General features: G+C 35.2%; 1 protein-coding gene across 13 annotated transcripts in view; it reads left to right on the top strand.

Annotated features, from left to right (window-relative positions):
- PHACTR1 (phosphatase and actin regulator 1) overlaps nucleotides 1–20,456 on the top strand; it is a 635,610-nt gene that overhangs the window by 380,213 nt on the left and 234,941 nt on the right. For all 13 annotated transcript variants that reach the window (XM_051970672.1, XM_051970675.1, XM_051970671.1 and 10 more), the window contains one exon: nucleotides 11,666–11,830. In XM_051970672.1, the coding sequence (XP_051826632.1) occupies nucleotides 11,666–11,830 (165 nt within the window). The remainder of the gene's footprint in view (nucleotides 1–11,665; nucleotides 11,831–20,456) is intronic.

Here is a 20,456-nt window from a genome sequence, read left to right as displayed (position 1 = left end):
TCAGTACTATATCCTCTGCACCATCTAGCTATCTTAAAGATGAGCAGTAAGAAAGTGTAATCATAGTAACATCTATAGTAGAGGAGAAGAAAGGGAAAGAAAAGTAATTATTTTTTTAAAAATCTAATTTTTCTTTTGTGCAGTGAGCATCTTCATAAGATTACCTATGAATGCTGTTCAATACGCAACCTAAATGACTTTTGTTATAAGTGCAGGGAACTGAAGTTCAATATATTGACCCTGCTAGCCACAGGAGGTAACAATTAAAACAACTTGGATGGAGTCACCCGCTAAGCTTTCTCACCCAATTCTCATGCCATTTGAAATACAAATAGAAGATGTTAAGAAAAAGTCATGCAATTCCAAAAGACTTGGAATGGAAAATGCCATCCACATACAGAGATAGGACCATAGATTACAGCATAGTATTTTCATCTTTTGTTGTTGTTTGTTTGTTTGTTTTCTTTTTGGTCTTTTTGATTTTTTTCCCTTTTGATCTAATTTTTTTCTTACACAATATGAAAAATATGGAAATATGTTTAAAGAAGAAGGAAGGAGGGAGGGAGGGATGAAGGAAGGAAGGAAGGACGGAAAGAAGGAAGGAAGGAAGGAAGGAAGGAAGGAAGGAAGGAAGGAAGGAAGGAAGGAAGGAAGGAAGGAAGGAAGGAAGGAAGGAAGGAAAGAAGGAAGGAAGGAAGGAAGGAAGGAAAGGAAGAAGGAAGGAAGGAAGGAAGGAAGAAGGAAGGGAAGGAAGAGGAGAGAAGGGAGAAGAAGGGACCACAATGAGAGTCAGGAATACTATATTTTGCACTCTACTCAGCTAATTGCCTGAATAAGTTATTTCGCCTATAAGCATTTCAGCTCCCTTCTTTTTAAAATGAGACAGACTATTGGGCCTATCTTCTTCACAGATTTGTTGTGAGGTTCAAATGAGACTAATTTTTAAGCTTGAGAAGGGATTACCACTTCTGCAAGTGTCTCACTGCAACAGTTTCTGGGAACTGGAGACAACTTAATGAAATGTCATTAATCCTTGAAACCCTTCCTACAGATGCCTTGGTTGTGGCTGCAAGAGACAATTGTGGCAGAAAAGGCACAGGCCTAGCCTTCATTCGCTGAACTGGCTCACCTCCAGAGTTTGTTCAGCAATGAAAATACTTCTTTTGTAAGGAAAATAGCAAAGAGCATCATCATCACTTAAGTGTCCATGGCTTTGCCCACAGCTCTTTTGGTCATAGCTAGGCTATATAACTACTTCTTCAGTTTTTCCTCAACCAGGATCTGGTTGTATCCATTTCCCAGGAGTTCTGTGTTTAAGACCTGTTTCATCCAATGAAATCCCAAAGCTTTAAGCATCCTTAGACAAAAGAGCAGGAGATTGGACTTGAACTCTGTGGTCCTGCTCTTGCCAGTTGTGGAGGCATGGAAATGGAGAGATCCAGCTTGTGGATACCTTGTAGATCCCAGGATCACGTGATCTTGTCATTGTCCACTATTTTATACACTCCTAGCTTTAAGGAGGGAAAGGCTTTTTGACTGATACCAACACTTTTGTATGTGCTTGTTGTTTGTCCTTTGTTCTCCTAGAGAACATCTTGATTTGCAATTGAATTGGATTTAAGTGAGGAAGAGCTATGTAAAGTTATCAGCCTAGAAAATTCAAGACTATATATAGCAAGCAAGTTAAATGTGTTTCAATTGTTTCAGTGAAATAAGAATTCTCTCCCCACTAATAAGTCTTACTTGGGAGTGTACATCTAGAACTGAAGAGGATTTTAAAGGTCATTTAGTCCAACTTCTAGGGAGCTAGGTATCGAGGTGGATAGAGTGCAGGTCTTTAGGTGAAGAAGATTCATATTCGAGGGTTTAAATCTGGTCTCACTACTTATGAGGGTGTGAGCTAGGCAAGTCATTTTACCCTGTTTGCCTCAGTATTCTCATCTGTAAAATGAGCTGGTGAAGGACTCCATCTCTGCTAAGAAAATCTTAAATGAGATCCTGAAGAGACATACACAACTGAACAACAACTATACAAGTATAAACAGTTATTTCATACACATGTGATCACTTCTTGCCGGTGACTTATTCAGTCATCTCAGCTCTAATTGGTTCCTGATACACACATCCCAGAACCAAATAAAAATGGGAAATATAATCAGAGCTTGCTTGTGGTGTGTAGTGTATCACCTTCTAGGCTGAGAGGAAAAAAAGTCTAGGATCTCTGAAAAAGGTTCCAAGCTAGTCCTCAAAGACCCCAAATGGAGAGCTGGGGAAGGAATGGGTCTCAATTTGGTTCAAATTTTAAAGACTTCCCTAATGCCACTTAAATTTTTATGTGCACCTGTAATGCCAGAGAAACTGAGGCAGGAGAGAGATTAGAGAGTTTTTAATATTTTATTAATGGGAGAGTAAAATTGACTGGACAAGACTCTCGTCTCAAATCATCCAGTCAGACAGAGATAAAGATATACTGGGACCAAGGAATCCATGTTGGTCCCAGAGCTGGAGGAGACTGTCATCTCGAAGAATCCAGCGTCCAGAATCCAGCATCCAGGCGCCAGCCTCCAGCAATGAATGGAGGAACCCCAACTTCTCAAATACCCTTCCTCTAAACAAAGGAAGGGGTTAGAAGCGCGGGGGAAAAACTTCTGTCAGGATGGGGGAGGCCACAAATCCTAAAAACCCAGAGACAGGATGTCTGAATACAAAGAAGTAAAGATATCAGTGAGGTATCTTGGAATATTTTAGAGGAATATTGTAAATTCTTGAGGACAGAAAAGAGTCAGGAGGTCTACTCTCTTGATTATCTTGTTAATTTATAATCTTAGAGCAAATAGTCCTCAGTCTTAATGGACCAGAGGGGGATTTACAACTAAGGAGATTGAGACAGAACAGTTAAGGAAACTGAGACAAGGGAAACTCATACAGGGAAACTGAGTCAGGACAGTTAAAGAGAATTGTGGCATAACACACCTTCTGAAGTCTGCCTGATGTGGAAATGTGTTCTGTATATTTGTTAAATGCAGCAGGTTTCCTGTATGAGAGCAATAAACCTTCTTAAAATGCAATTGTTATCTTATGGAATGGTACCAGAAGCTAATATCATCTACGAATACTATAGCTTTGATTGGGAAATTGAATCTTGTCTTCTAACTCCAGTGAGAGCCAAGGAGCACTTTCTCTAGGTTGGACCTTGCATATGCATGAAATCTCAGGAAGCCTTATTGATGAACACCTTAAAGACATGTTTCTGTTGTGATTATAGGGGTTATCACATTCCTTTTTTCCATTCCCAGCCATTCCTTTCAAGGTGTCTGGGCATCATTAATCCCCACTTTCCTTTGGAGAAAATTCATGACGTCCTATGCTACTGGTGACACATTAATACTTTTATTCCTATACTCACTTCGCTAACATGAAGATTACAAAAATTTTGATATTTATCTCTTTTGATTTTGACAATCACTTTGTGAGGTAAGTCAGTGGTATCCACTTCAAATAATAGAGTGCCAGGAATCCATGTGATATATAATAATATATGAATATATTATCATTGATATTGATAAATCATATTTATTTTAAAATGTGATGTTATCTATATTTTATTGTGTTTTTATTTATTTTGTTAAATTTTTAACCTGATTAGGGCTCACAAGGTATAGGTAATTTTATTATCTTAATTAATGAGATTGCAGATGAGGAAACTGAAGGTGAGAAAGAGTAATGCTGACATTATATATAGCTAGTAAGTATCTAAGGTAGAATTTGAATTCAAGGCTTGCATATACCAAATCCACTTTTCTGTTCCTTAAATCACTTCATCAGCATTCAAAAAGCTGAATTAACACAAAGGTGAAATTATCCTTACAAAGAATCAAGCTCCATCTCTCCTCCTGGGTTCCAGGACCTTTTCTTTGGCATTTTTAAATAAATATTCTGCAAGCCACACACTCATATATGTGCATGAGTTGGTGGGAGTCAGTTCATCATTGGTGAGTAAAGGAACACAGAGCTTGTTTAGATTTTCTCTTTTTAGTCCCATGAAGCTGATAGTGATCAGGAGAATTTTTATGAAAGTTAATCCTGTGGAGGGAAAATACTTCTAGTTAGTGTAGGCAGAATTCCTATTCCCAGCATAACCATCCAGAATTCAAGAGCACCAAGTGACATGTACCTTTGCTGTCTCAGGAGAGGAGTGGAGTCTCTCTTAGTAATGAGCTTTTCCCAGCTCCCTCCTTGCCAATCCTGACAAAGTGAAGGTCAGTAGCAATGCTTGGAGGTCCTGGTATATTCCTTCTTTTTCTGAGCTACAAATAAGACAGGAGTGTGTTTGTTTACAGTAAAAGCTATAAGTACTATATATATTGGGGGTTAGGAGGAGAGGAACAAAGGCTGTGAAAGTATCCCACAGAGTCTGCTATTGGGAATGGGTGACACTGCCCACTTTTAGCAGAAAGAAAATCTGTGAAAGCCACAAAAAAAAATGAAACAAACCGAAAAGAATAAACTTGGTAAGTAATGGAGAAGATGTGCCAAAAACTAAAGGCATATTACTTCAATGTATCTTTAGTTTTTCCTCTCTTCCCCCAAAGGACTATATTATATAGGCACAAGTACTATTTATAGTTCTTCTATGATTTATAACTTTCATAAGCAGTTACTAAAGGAAAAAGCAGAAACAGTTCTAACAGTTACTAGGGATCTGCAACAATAGACTGCAATGCATGTACTAAACACTAAATTCAACAGATAACTATTGAGTGCCTATTGTGCAAAAGGCTAGAATGATGAAATGTTTTATTTTTTGTCTCTTCAATTATTAGAGAGATAGTTGTAGTATCTATTTGGGTGCTATTTAAAATAGGGTAGTTGTGTTTATTTTTAAGTTGTGGTTTCTTTGAAGGTTGTGGTGGTGCCTTTGATAAAGTACTATTGATTCTTCTAGTAATGGACAATCAGAAAAAAAACCTTTGGGGTATGACTTAAGAAGTACTGAAACTCCCTGTTTTCTTTTTAGCAGCTTCCTTAAATCTTTGAATTACAGACATTTTGATTTAAATTGTAGATCTTGCTTAAAATGTAAATGATTAAGGGCAGTAACAACATATTATCAGCTATATTAATATCTTGGCCATAATTAATAATGTAAGTCTGATCTTCTAGTTTAATCCATTCCCTCAGGGACTATTAAATGATAACAGAGATCTCTCATTTCTCCATATATATGTATTGTGGAGAGAAATGTTTAGAAAGGAAGAAGGCACTTCTTATCCAAATGCATAAGGAGAGCACAATTTTTTACCTCCTTTACAATTTGGCTTAGGGCTGGTCATATTGCTATACTTTGATGTATCATTTTTGCGTTTTAATTTCTTTGCAATTAGAATAACAGTTCAAAACCACCTTTCTCTGTCTGTCTGTCTCTCTGTGTCTCTCTGTGTGTCCTTGTCTCTCCCTCTCTGTCTCTCTTTATGTGTATGTGTGTGTATGTGTCTTTCTCTGTCTCCCTGGTCTCTATCTGTCTCTGTCTCTATGTCTTTCTGCATGTCTCTGTGGATATGTAGGATCCCTCTGTGTCTTTGTCTGTCTCTATATATACACACACATATGTATGTATGTATTCTCCATACCAAGCAGACTAATTGCAAGCAAAATAGCTACATTTTGAAAACAGCTATGTCTGGTGTCTAAGATCTTGGAACAAAAAACTTTTTGTTTAAGATGCTCTGTCCTAGAATGAGCAGATATTTCAGCCTGAGAAGGCACCCTTTTCACTTAGCATGTAGTACAGTTGAAAGGCAACTAGCTCTGGAGTCAGAAAACTTAGGTTCAAATTCCTCTTCTACTAACTATAATTTTGAGTAGTCAATGAACTTTCTTGTGCCTCAGTTTTCTCACCTGTAAAATGAAATAGTTTAACCACATGGCCACCAAGATCCCTTCAACTTCAAAATCATATACCTATAAGTGGGTTTTTAATATGGCAGTGAGATCATTTGTCTTGGAGAAAGGAACAGGAAAATGGAAAAAAAAAAAATAAAACCACAACCCTACCTTCATATGCTGAGCAATGTAACTATGTAACTTCTGGATTCTGTGAGACAACTTTGTAAAATGATGTGCCACCTAAAAAGTTATAACCTTCCTTTAACTTTTTCAAAAATGTTTCAGTTTGCTTTGTGATGGCATTTGCAACTCAAAGAAGAAGTAATCCTTAAACAGAGAACAAGAGAGCCAAGTGGTTTTTGGCAGCTCCATTTAAATAGATGCTATCTAATCTTTGAGGAATATGAGGTAGTTGTAGCACAAATATAATTGGCATTCAGAACAGCTATTGAGAGCTTACAGAAACCCATTCTTTTTTTTAATAACTTTTTATTGATAGAACGCATGCCAAGGTAATTTTTTACAGCATTATCCCTTGCATTCACTTCTGTTCCGACTTTTCCCCTCCCTCCCTCCACCCCTTCACCCAGACGGCAAGCAGTCCTTTACATGTTGAATGGGTTGCAGTATATCCTAGATACAATATATGTGTGCAGAACCGAACAGTTTTCTTGTTGCACAGGGAGAATAGAATTCAGAAGGTATAAATAACCTGGGAAGAAAAACAAAAATGCAAGCAGTTTATATTCATTTCCCAGTGTTCTTTCTCTGGGTGTAGCTGCTTCTGTCCATCTTTGATCAATTAAGGCTCTCTTTATCGGAGAGATCCACTTCCATCAGAATACATCCTCAAACAGTATCATTGTTGAGGTATATAATGATTTCCTGGTTCTGCTCATTTCACTCAGCATCAGTTCATGTAAGTCTCGCCAGTCCTCTCTGTATTCATCCTGCTGGTCATTCCTTACAAAACAATAATATTCCATAACATTCATATACCATAATTTACTCAACCATTCTCCAATTGATGGACATCCTTTCATTTTCCAGCTTCTAGCCACTACAAACAGGGCTGCCACAAACATTTTGGCACATAGGTCCCTTTCCTTTCTTTAGTATTTCTTTGGGGTATAAGCCCAATAGAAACACTGCTGGATCAAAGGGTATGCACAGTTTGATAACTTTTTGAGCATAGTTCCAAATTGCTCTCCAGAATGGCTGGATGTGTTCACAATTCCACCAACAATGTATCAGTGTCCCTGTTTTCCCACATCCCCTCCAACATTCCCCATTATCTTTCCCTGTCATTCTAGCCAATCTGACAGGTGTGTAGTGGTATCTCAGAGTTGTCTTAATTTGCATTTCTCTGATTAATAATGATTTGGAGCATATTTTCATATGTCTATAAATAGTTTAAATTTCTTCGTCTGAGCATTGTCTGTTCATATCCTTTGACCATTTATCAATTGGAGAATGGTTTGATTTCTTATAGATTAGAGTCAATTCTCTATATATTTTGGAAATGAGGCCTTTATCAGAACCTTTGATTGTAAAAATGTTTTCCCAGTTTATTGTTTCCCTTCTAATCTTGTTTGCATTTGTTTTGTTTGTACAAAAACTTTTCAATTTGATATAATCAAAATTTTCTATGTTGTGGTCAATAGTGATCTCTAGTTCTTCTTTGGTCATAAATTCCTCCCTCTTCCACAGGTCTGCGAAGTAAACTATCCTATGTTCTTCCAATTTATTTATCATCTCATTCTTTATGCCTAGGTCATGAACCCATTTTGATCTTCTATTGGTGTACGGTGTTAAGTGTGGGTCAATGCCTAGCAGAAACCCATTCTTAAAGTCCTGTCATCTACCTTTGGCCCTCCATTTCTAATAAAGTATGTAGGGTTGTGCCAAATGAGCTTTGAGGTTTCTTCCAACTTTGAACTTATTTACTCATTTGTGTGAAGAAAAAAAAAAGCAGACCTTAATGCTTACTATGAAATTAGAAGGAAAAGTGAATTACAAGGAAACCCTACAGGTTTCTCAGAATAAAGAATATGTCTGATTATGATCTGGAAAAATCTTAGAGATTCTCTAATCCCCAGCTTTTTAAACTGAAAACATTGATCCCATATGGAGTCTCTTAACTGAATGTAAAGGTCACAAAATCATGATCTATATCAGTAAATTTTGATTTGTATATGCCATATATTCCTGGGATCATGCAAAAATTTATTGGATGGTCCTGGGTGGAAAAAGTTTAAGAAGGCCTACCCTAAATCCCAGATGAAGCAGAACAGAAATCCTTTGGTCATTCTTCCTGAAATACTGAGGAGGATAGTTTCCTGCTCAGTGTAATTTAGCCCAATCTCTCACTAGGACCCAGGCATTTGATGCTTTTGTTAGAAATATCCTCTAAGTTCTTACTCCAACCCAACTCCTACCCCACCCTCAGGACATTATAGAAAAAAGCATGGAGTCAAAACTTAGGCAATTAAATGTTCCAAAGTCTAAAGCAATTAAAATAAAATACAAATCAAGAATTCCTTTGATCCTTTCTCATGCAAAGGGAGAGAGGATATTGTGAACTCCATTAAAGTCGAAGAGGAACAGAGTTGCCTTGTTCTCTAAAGTCTATTTTCTTAGACATTAGTATTTCAAGAGATGATCTGGCCCAGTCCCCTCAGTGATGTTAACACAACAATTCCTGGTTCTACCCTTGGGTCAGCCATCCTAGATTCTGGCAAGATGATGTTACATCTGCTTTATGGCTCAATGAGAAATTTTCTCTGCCACTGTCCCCTGCTCTTAGTTGTGCAGAATCATGATTTGTTGGTCCTCTCTACTCTGGAAAAAGCCCCTTCAGAAGGAGGAAAGAAATTATCATAAACATTCCTTGTCTGCTTCCTCTGACACCTGTCTTCCTCTCTTTCTCTCTAATAGTCCTTCCTTTCTGTAAAGTGGATCAGTTTATTCTGTGCTCTTTCTATGTCATCTGTCTTGCCAAGAGAGTCCATTGAAGTTGGCAACTCTTCCCTCATCAAACTCAACCCTTCCTTATTTTGTGATACAGCAGTAAAATAGAGAGCCAAAGCCTATAAACAAATGAGTTTACAAAAGAAAAATAATTTGGACAATTTTAAAAATAAGCCAATTAAATCTAATTAATATACTATGCTCACAGATCACTGAAGGCTGGAGAAGTACTCTGCATTTAGTAGCTAAATAACTTGAGTTGAATCAATAATGCATTTAATAGGAGGCCATTTAACTTGGTGTTTATAATTATTCCTTAATAACAATTCTTCAATTTCTTGTGATAATTTCTTGTCACTCCAGATTTCTTAAAGGCTCTCCTAATTTTATATTATGGTTACTTAGCTATAGATAACAAAAAATTAGTTAACAATGATTCCAACAATTAAAAAATGATTCTGAGCCTAGAGCAAAAAAACATTTCATGAAGAAATTAGTCCACAGTTTTAGCTCTATAAAATTCATTTTAAACTGCAGATAGGAACTAAATAAATCATTTCCTAAAGAAGCAAAGATTTTGGTTTTTTTCCTACCTACCTTTTGGTTTATATTTTACCCTTAACAAAATATACATGAAAATAGGTATTTTTGTCTATTAGTACAAGTAGGTGTTGACTTGTTGGGCATATTAGAGAATATGATGAGATAGCATGTTAGGCAGAATCAAGTAAGATGAAAAAAACAATAGTAATAAATATAAAATTCTTTACTTGGGTTCAAAATATCAATTACATAAGTAGAGAAGATTATATTATATAAAATTAATCATATAAGTATAGAAGGGTATATTATATAAGATAAATGACATAAGTAAAGGAGGTTATCTTATATAAAATTACATTACGAAAATCAGTCATATAAATATAGACATAATAGCTAGACAATTGTTAGTATAAAAATATCCTAGACCTATAGCTACAAGTTCATTATGAATCAGAAGTGTGACATGGTAGCCATTGTTTAAAAAAATTATTTTAGGTTGCATTAATAGCATTTCCATAGTTTTTGCTAGATTATATCTGAAACATCCAATTTAGATGCCTCAAGTTAAGAAGAAAATAAATAATCTGGAGTATGTTCTAAGTAGAGTGAGAAGTATTATGAAAAGAATGAAAGCCATGCCTTATTGGGGTTGATTGAATTTAACTTCTAGAAAGGAAGACTTAGCAGGAATATAGTAATAGTTGTCTTTAAGTATCTGAAAGTTGGCCATATAGAAGAGTGAATGAATGAATGAATGAATGATGTATGAATAAAAAGATATTTATTCAGTACTTCCTAGGTTCTAAACACTGTATTAAATGTTGTGGATATAAATATAAAAACAAGATAGTTTTTCTTTATAGAGAATAAAACACAAATAAGAGTGGTGGCTAGATAAGTGTGTATGGTCAGGGACTTCAAAAGGATGGTGAGAAGAATCTTATGACAATTTATTAGGATATACTTTCAAAGAATGGTAGTAAAGTTTGTTTATGGCTAGTTCTCACAGCTATTGATGGAAAAGGGGAAGGGAAGGAGATGCCCAGGGCAGACATGTCTGGGTCAGAGATAAAACTTGAGGCATTGAAAGATGGCCTAAAGTTAGTTGCAGATACCCAATACCAAGCTTCCAGGAAGCCAAGGTGCTTATCATAGTCTTTGGTGCATAGTAGGCACATAATAAATGTTTATCTTTTCCATTTCACCTTTCTGTTAGAAAAGTAGATTATATCCACATATTCATGCAATAAATTATTTCTTTTCTTTTAGCTTCAGTTGTCTTATCTGAAAAATTCAGACTGCATAATATTTTTTTCTCACTGGGAGGTTGTGAGGAGGTTATGTTTGAGATTTTTTGGGAGAAAAAAAAGAAAATTAGGGATGTTTCAGCAAGGAACCACTTTTCTTTGCATTAAGATGAAAGCTGCTTCTTCATCTACAAATTGAGGGAGGTTACAAATCTGTAACCTCCAAAACCTTTACCAGAGCTAAATCATAGGAATCTATTTTTTAAAAATACACACACACACACACACACACACACACACACACACTTACAACAAATGAAACTTGAGGAAAACAGGAAGGCTGTTCCACAGAAAGAAGAAAACATTTCTGGGAGTATGGATGCTAAAATTGGTTCCTTAGCCCTCAGATAGAACAACTTCTCGGCAGACACATTTCAACACTGTCGGAGGTTCTTGAACTAAGCAGGGCTGCAGAAAGAAGGAGGTGGAAGCAGAGTTGGTACTGGAGTAGATCACTGGGGAAGTATTTGCCCCCTCCTTTTTTTTTTTTTTCAGCAGATGGTGTTGTAGTCAAATACATACATCTGCCAGGTTTTGCTTGAAGGATCACTAGACCCCCAGTTGGTCTGATTTCCTCATTTGGCTCTTCTTTCTCTATCTGTCCATCCTCTTTCATCCCATATCACACACACACACACACACACGTACGTACACATTTACATACACGTACAGACACGCACACTTGGCAAAGAAATTCTCTTCTCTTTCGATAAGATTAGAATAAAATGGTCAAACTTCTTTTGGTTTTGAACTCTACAATGCTTAGATGAAGGTTAAGCTGAAGGTTATAGCATATAAGGTGTAGGTCCCATTCCAAAAGACAAAAAAAGAAAAAAAAAAGGCTCTTGTCATGTGGTTTCTGTTATCTGTAACCATGGAAAACAGTGGCCATCTGGGTTTTAATTTTTAACGCTTTTTTTCTCTCTTGATTCCTTTCTCTTCTCCTGGGGAAACACAAGCTGAGGAAGTGGAGAGACTGGCGGCAATGCGCTCTGACTCCCTGGTCCCCGGTACCCACACCCCGCCAATCCGGAGAAGAAGTAAGTTTGCTAATCTGGGAAGGATTTTCAAGCCATGGAAATGGAGGAAGAAGAAAAGTGAAAAGTTCAAGCACACATCAGCAGGTAGGTCTTCTTCCCACTGGGATGTCTATGGACTTGGTGACTGAAAGGTAAGGCAAGTCAACTCCTGATATTTGATTGAGGCTGCCACTCGAGGCAACCAAAGTGATTTTAAAAGATACCTTCATGTGGAGAATAATTTTTGCATTTTCTCTCACATTTTGGTGGGGTTTTTTATGTCTCACTGACATTTTAAATAAAATCAGATAATAAATCATCATTTTTGTTTGACATCTACTGATAAAATGGTATATTCAAAGATTATACTCTCTCTATACCCACCTACCTCAATTCTCCAGGGAGGCTGCCCATTATTATCTATCATATTTCTAGCACTGATAAATTAGGGCTCCTATTTCTCCTAGTTAAAGTAAAAATTCTCACTCATTTTCCTCAACTCAAGAGGAAATTAAAGCACAAGACAGAAAGTAAAATCATCATAATCTTTGATAGCTGAGAACAAGGAGGAAAGATGTTCATTTTTGGATTTTAGAAGATTATTCCTAAAAACCAAAAGTAAAAGCATAAAATTATCCTCATGACCAGTCTATCACACAGTTACTAGTTTTATATACCTCAGAGAGTTATTTTGAGGCAAATTCTCTGTAATCTTTTAAAGTGCTCAATATAAACATGAGTCATTGTTTATTGACTGGAAATAAATTGGGAATTTGTTCATAGAGAAATATTTGGGGTAAAAGTCAAGAAGTTATGCATTTATTACTTTGAAATTAACAGACTACATAACTAGAGCTATTATATAGAAAGAGCAAATTGCTAGATTGGGCAGGGAAAAGATTGAGATGTAATGGTATATTCTCCAAAATATTTTAGATTATCTAAGCCTCATGTTTCCAAGCAAATACCCTCTTTGCCTTTGCTAGGAAAAATGGCCTTCAAAATGTATTTGAAGCTTTAAATTTATTCTACTACTATTCATCAGCATGATTCCAAAAATAATGGGGAATAGATTAGTGGACAGATTTTTCACTTAGAAAATCAGGAGCTTCATATAAGACATTTGACAAGACCTATTACCCTAATGCCATTTATTCACTGAAGCACCAGACTGATGACTCCAGACCTGCTAAGATTCTGAAAAACTTGTCTTTAGAAAAATAACAGAACAAAGAAATTGCCTTGCTATCCTGGGACCTTGGATTCAGACAGAGAAATAGAGAGGAGAGGGCTAAGGGGAGGGGGAGAGAAAGAGGGAAGAAGGAGAAGGGAGAGAGAAGAGAAGAAAAAGGAATAGTTTAAAACATCATTTTCTCATGAAATTCTGTCTTTTGAAACAATATGATATATGTGATAGTCTAAGTTCCTACTTTGTTTTTCTCATTAATATCTCTTAGTTGGTTTATGCTAGTTAGATGTCAATCTTTCAGTCAGTAAGCATTTATTAAGAACATATTATATTCTAGGTACTGTGTTAGGCTTTGGATAGTTGTTAATAATATTGGGGGAGTGACCATTTTACTATTTTTTCAACAATATCTAGCCCCCAAATTAGGGCTCTGTAAAGAAAAAAGAAGGAAAAATAGTTACAAGGAAAAACTATCCCTAGGATCCTGTAATCTGAGATCAAAAATATCCATAATTGACTCTAAAGGCACTCCAGTTCACTAATATCAATAGATCTGCACTTCAGGATTCCATTCGTTCCTAACTTGATTCAGAATGACAAAAATCTTATATGGAAAGGAGATGTCTTCTGATAAAGGTCACATATCAAAAACATACTTTGGGCAATTATGCCTAAGAACCAGGGAGTGGGAAAAAATACCAATTTAGCACTTTGTCAGTCTCAATAAGCATACTCTTGATGCACAAATAGTCTCCAATGGGAATAGCAACTATCACTTCAAAAGACTATTAGGTTAAAATTAGAAGTGTCAGCATATTCCAGTAGACTGGCAATGCCTTGAGGAAAGGACAGGGTTTTTTGTTTTTATATTCCTGATATATAGGGGTGACAATCACATAGTATGTGCCATTCATATGGTAGGAGCTTAATAAATGTTTGACACATAGTGGATATTTAATACATGCTTTTTGATTTAATTTAATATACTGATTATTGAGAAAGACATTATTTGCTGACCTAGAATTATTACATATATCTAGGTAGGTATATTTGTTCTTTGTATATAAATCCTCTACTAGAATCTTACTCTGATTTATTCTCATTACTTGAAGATGAAACTGTGGTGGTGTAAACTATGCCATAGTAATACATACTCTGGCCAATGGCACTAAGCAAAAAAAGCTTCAAAAGAGATATTGTCATACAATTAGGTATTATGACATTAAGCAAGTCACTTCACCTCTATTGGGCTTAATTTCCTTAGCCACAAAATAGGGGGGGGGGAAGGGATAGACAAAGTGCTTTCTAAAGTCTCTGAATTTTAGTCATCTTTGGTTAGTAAATGGGGCAGAGGACTCAGTTAGGAGTCAGGAAGAACAGAGTTCAAATCTTGCCTTAGACCGTTCCTAGCTAGATGACCCTGGACAAATCACTTTAATATTCTGTACCTCAGTTTCCTCTTCTGTAAAATGAGGAAGTCAAACTTAGTTGTCTCTAAGATTCCTTCTAACTCTAAATTAGGTGATTAAAGCATCATGCCAATGGTAGCAAGACTAATTAAAATAATGATATCAAGGAAGAAAGGAAAGAAGTATTTATTAAGAATACTATGTGTTTGGCATTCTGCTAAGTGCTTTAGACAAGTATTGTCTCCCACAATAATAACCCAGGAAGTGGATACCATTACTATTCCTATTTTACTTGTGAGGAAACTAAGGTATACAGAGGATAAATGCCTTCTCTAGGGTCATACAGATAGTATTTAATAATTCCTGAGTCCTGCTTTAAACTCAGATCTTCCTAACTTCAGGTCCAAGGCTCTAGCCACTGTGCCAGTTAGCTGCTATCAAGAACCTGTTTGACTAGAAAAAAGAAGGTAGACTTGTTCTTTGCCCCAGTCACGGCACGCATTTTAGCCTATGGACATGTTATACTTGTACCTCCTATGACCTTGCTTATGCACCTAGCCCAATCTAATCTGTCCTTCAAGGACTAATTCAAATCTTATCTCTCTCTCATGAAGACTTCACTTAACCATGTTTTTAAAGTCTCAATGGCACTTAACAGCTTGCACCAAAACAGTTCATCTATCTATCTGTCTGACTGTCTCTCTGTCTGTCCATATATCCATTCGTCTATCTATCTATCCATTCATCCATTTATCTGTCTATCCATCAATCCATCTATTCACTCTATCCATCACATATCACATATATCCATCTATCGATATAGCTGTCTACCTATCTGCCTATCCATCCATCCATCCATCCATCTATCTATCTATCTGTCTGTTTATCTATCCATACCTAGTTATCTATCTATCCATGTATCCATCTATCTATCCATCTATTCATCTATCTATATGTGTATATATATATATATATATGTATATATATATATATAGGTGTGGATGTCTTTGTATATATGATTTACATATATATGGAGGTATGTATATCTATATTGAAATAAAGATATAATGTGTATATTCATACACATACATAGATATACATATATAATTATATATACACACACATACAAATATACACACTCACTAAATATGCATATATACTTTACATGCAACATGTAAATGTATAAAAATAATAGCATGTATGCATGGGTACATGCATAACTATATATAGTTATATGTGGACATATAAATATATAATACATGTGCATAAGTAGTTTAATATTATATGTGTTACTCATACATTTACTTATGCTTATCCTTATTGCTTTTATATATCACATTATTTGTTGTTGTTTCAAATATTTTATTCTTTTCAAACTCGCACATTACCTATAAGAATATTGGACATTGGACATTGATTAGGTGCTCACAAAATTCATTTAATTGATTGCCCACAAGTTTATCCCATGAACCTATGAATCTACCTACTAGAATGTATGGAATTTGCATTAGTATGAGAAGTTTACATACTGATAGTTTTAATTGGATGACCTGTATCACCATCTACTACAAAATCAAGTTAAATTTCCTATCTATGTATTTGAAGGACAGAACACTAACTGATCATTTATAGATTCGTCATAGTTTGTGACCCCCTCTTCACTCCCAAGATTATATATTATGTAGACACAGGGGTCCTCAACTGCGACCTGCAGGCCAGATGCGGAAGCTGAGGACGATTATCCCTCTCACTCAGGGCTATGAAGTTTCTTTATTTAAAGGCCCACAAAACAAAAGTTTTTGTTTTTACTATAGTCCGGCCCTCCAACAGTCTGAGGGGCAGTGAACTGGCCCCCTATTTAAAAAGTTTGAGGACCTGTGATGTAGAGCCTTTCTTATCTAGATAGATAAGTAGATCCTTACTTTGTACCTGGTGTGTTGGTAAGAACACACCTATCTATTCATTGTTTGACATTAGAAATTATATGATTTCAAGAAAGAAATCTTCTGCCTCTACTATTTGTCACCTATTCTTTATATAGTTATTTATAGTTCTCTTTGTTACTTTAAGATGTTACTGATTCTTCATGAGCCCATTTGGAATTTTTGTGTTGGTTCACCATTTCCTTCTCTAGCTCATTTTACAGATTAACAAACTGAGACAGAGAGAATTAAGTGACTTACCAGTTTCCTCCAACTACTAAGTGTTTGAGACCAGATATAAATATAGGTTGTCCTGACCTCAAGCCCAGTGCTCTATATTCGTACAATCTAGATGTCCACTCTATAGTTCTCAGTCAGTGAAAAATCATCAGTTTTCATAATGCTTCTGAAGCCTGTTCATTACAGTAATTCTGTTCATAATGGATGGTCCTGGAAACCCAACTATTACATACATAAAGGAAAGAAAGTAGTATATAAGAAAACAATGTGATAGAACGTTCCAATTCATCATTCCTACCTCCACGTCAGCCCATCTGTCTCACTAGTTTCCTATATAGAATTTTCTAAATTAACATTCCACATCTAGCCACTCTATGAAATCTTCAAACAGGGTACCCACACCCCATCGCTGCACTGCCACAGGGAAGGAGACAAATGGGAACATCTCTCCAACCCCACCTTAGAAGAGCCCATGCTTCCCCAAAATAGCTAAATGCAGCATTATTATGCAGAGTTCCTTGAAAATGAGGGTTATATTTATAGAAAAGAAAGAATGGCAAATGAAAAGTCACAATAATTCCACCTAGTGATTCTTTTATTCTCTCCTGACAGGCAGCATTAGCTGTGAGGGTTTGCTTTGAAAATACAGAGGGAGCCAAAAGTCCCTGTGGATCTACAAGAGTGCAGTCAACAAGTGTTTACTGAATAAATTAACAAAAGCCCTTGCACAGAACAATAAATGTGTCTTACTTATATTTTAGTTAGAACAAATGGTGAAAGGGACCCTACTTGATTAGAGACAAATACATACAGAACTTGCAAAAATGAGTGCCAATGTAGTGAGCCATTTTCAGCAAAAGTACAAAGGAATTACCGACTCTTCATGTATAATGGAAACCTTATTACCTATTATGTTGAATGAGCTTCATATATTTTCTTTTGTACTGGATAGTCTCTTATTTGATCTAAAGAAGGAAGCCAAAATTTATTGAAAAAGAGGAAGCCTGCCTTCTCTTTTCACTTTAGTCTCTGCTAAGTCAAGGTAGGTAGATAGATAGATAGATTGATTGACAGATAGATAGATAATTAGATATATATGGTTAGATGGAAATAAATGGGTGGATGGATGCATAGATGGATGTAGATAGATAATGTAAATATAAATACATTCAGTTGCATAGATATATAAGTATGTAAATAGAAATATATGTATATATACATAAATACACACATACAATCATATATATATATATATATGTGATACATTTATGGGTATAGATTTTTAAAGTCCATAGGGAGGATAGTGTTCTTAATCCCCTGTAATACAATTCTGAAACAGTATTTCATAGAATTGTATCTAACCTCCTCTCCCAATATCTTAGTTCGTGACAGTGAGAAATTAAATCTCAAATGCCACATTGGAGAAAAAAAAAAAAAAGAATCCTGTACTGAAACTGTGTTGTACTGAAAAATAATGTTTTTTCTGAGATTGAGTAGTGTAATTCTTAGTACTATAAATGTTGCCTTTTATCAAAATTTTCTACCATCTTATTTCTAATTTGAAAAATGAGCATTTTAACATGAGGGGAAATGAGAAGGGAAAGGTCAGAGATGGTCCTTAGAAAAGGCTGCCCTCAAATTCAGTAAACGCAACTGAGCTCTCCCTAGTTTGCTTTGAGTCCCTGTTGTAGTATACCAGTGAAATTCCCTGATTTGGTTAAAGTTAGGTGATACAGTAAGTACAGCACCAGCCATGGAGTCAGGAGGACCAGAGTTCAAATCCAATCTTAGATATTTACCAGCTATATGATACTGGATAAGTCACTTAACTGCTTCAGAAAGAAAAAGAAAGTTTATGGGTTTTAGAGGGAATAGAACCTTTACTCATAGTTGAAATCCTTTTTAATCTTTCAAGATCTATCTTAGTCTCTAGTGTCTCCATAAAGTCTTTCCAGATCCCCTCTTTTCTTCTTATTCCATTGGAGAAACCTTTCCATCCTCATCATTCTGATAATACTTCTTAGCTCTCCTAGTATACATATACCTAGTTCTGATTTGTATTATATTATGTTTGCTTATATATTATAAACTATAAATATAAATTATAAATTATATCCTAAAATTTCCTATATATTTTTTAAAAGAAAATATGCAAAAATAACTATGATACAAATATATTATATAATAAAATAGATTAATATACTTATTTTGTATTTATATATAAATATATAACATATGTGTCATGTTATATATTATGTAATAAAATCTATTAACATATTTATATATACTTGTTTTATATTAGATATACTATGTAAATATATAATAAATATATTATATTAATATTATAGCTTTTTGCATATCTTCTCTTAGCAGACACAGTGGAAGTTTTAGGAAGGTATAGTCTTCATCTTACTGATCTTCATAACCCACATATGGCACAGTACCTTTCACAAAGTAATAATTTATTAAACTTTGTTAGTTACCAATTTCTGAGATCTTTCTCTACTTCATTTCTAGACATCATCTACATGAATCTATTAGACTGTTAGCTACTCAGCTGAGAAAACATTTAAAACTTTTAAATAGTTTTCATTTTCAGATCTTTTATAAAACTATTTCAGAGTATTTGAATAGAGTTATTAATAGATACTCAACAGAGTTATTGAAAGACTCATAGGAAAGAAGGGAGGAAAGCAGATTTTGAGGAATATGAAGAACAGACAAGAGTTTGACTATAATATTCTCTAGCCTGAAGTCAAACAAGTCTGTCTAATGATAACCAATACTAAAAAGAACTTTTGAATCATATATTTCTCTCAATGCCTTTAGAGACCAAGAGAAAATGAGAATGTAAACTTTCTTTGAAATAAATTAACTGAGCTAAACCTTGAAAGATGAGAAGATTTCAAGATTGTACATACAAGATATATAACCTCTGAATGGAAAGGGATCTCAGAGAGAAGGGATGTGTGGGACACTGGGATCTGAAATGAGTCTTGAAGGGAACCAGGAGGAGGAGGTGAAGAGGAAGAGTATTCCAGGGAGGAGGGATAGCCATTAAAGAGCCATGGAATTAAAAAAAATAGAGTGATATGTACAGGGAAGAGTAAGTAGGTTAGAGTAACTGATTCATGACAGAATGTCAAGGAAAGTAAAGAAAATTGGGAAAGTCTAAGTTCTTGAACTTAGATCTCCTTTGATCAAAAGGATTCCCTTCTCTATAGTTCTGTACACCAATAAAATTATAACTCTGAATCAATGTTCTAGGCAATGTACTAGACACTGAAAATTCAAAGATTAAAAAAAAACAGTATCCATAGAAAATAATAGTAGTTCCAATTTTTATTCCTTTAATATGTTGCAAGCATTCACAGAGGTTAGAGGCTAATTAGAGAGTAAACAATATAAAGTGTCTAAACAGGAAGATGTACATTAGAATATAACAGGAGAAAAGGAAAGATTAGTTAAGAGTTATTATAAAATGAAGAAATGACCATGGTATAGTTAGAAGTACCAAAGTGGAAACAGCTTGATTGGAATAAAATCGTATTTGATAAATAGTAGTAAAATGAAAAGTAGGTAGAATGGAACTAGATCATGAAGGGCCCTGAAAAGTGAAGTGAGGAGTTTGGATTAATTTTTAGGAATAGAAACCATTGTATATTTTTAATCAGTGAACAGCATTGTAGAGCTCCTTAGAGAATAACTGAAAAATATGATACAGGTCAGGACTAGAAACATAGATTTTCAAGTCATCATCATAAAGATCAACCTAATCAATAAATGTATGAAGTACCTAGTAGAGCTGAGAATGAATGAGCTCTCCTCAGAATGAGTAAGTTCTCTAAGAATTCAACAATGTTTGACAAAGAGTGAAAGGAGATAGATGCAGGGCAAATACAAGAAAACCAAAGGTAACAGAATTAGAAAGATATGATGAATATAAAAAATATATACCCAGTCAGGTAAAA

This window comes from Antechinus flavipes, chromosome 1, assembly GCF_016432865.1.
Source record: "Antechinus flavipes isolate AdamAnt ecotype Samford, QLD, Australia chromosome 1, AdamAnt_v2, whole genome shotgun sequence".
Classification (NCBI taxonomy): Eukaryota; Metazoa; Chordata; class Mammalia; order Dasyuromorphia; family Dasyuridae; genus Antechinus; species Antechinus flavipes.
This window is presented reverse-complemented; position numbering and strand designations above follow the sequence as displayed.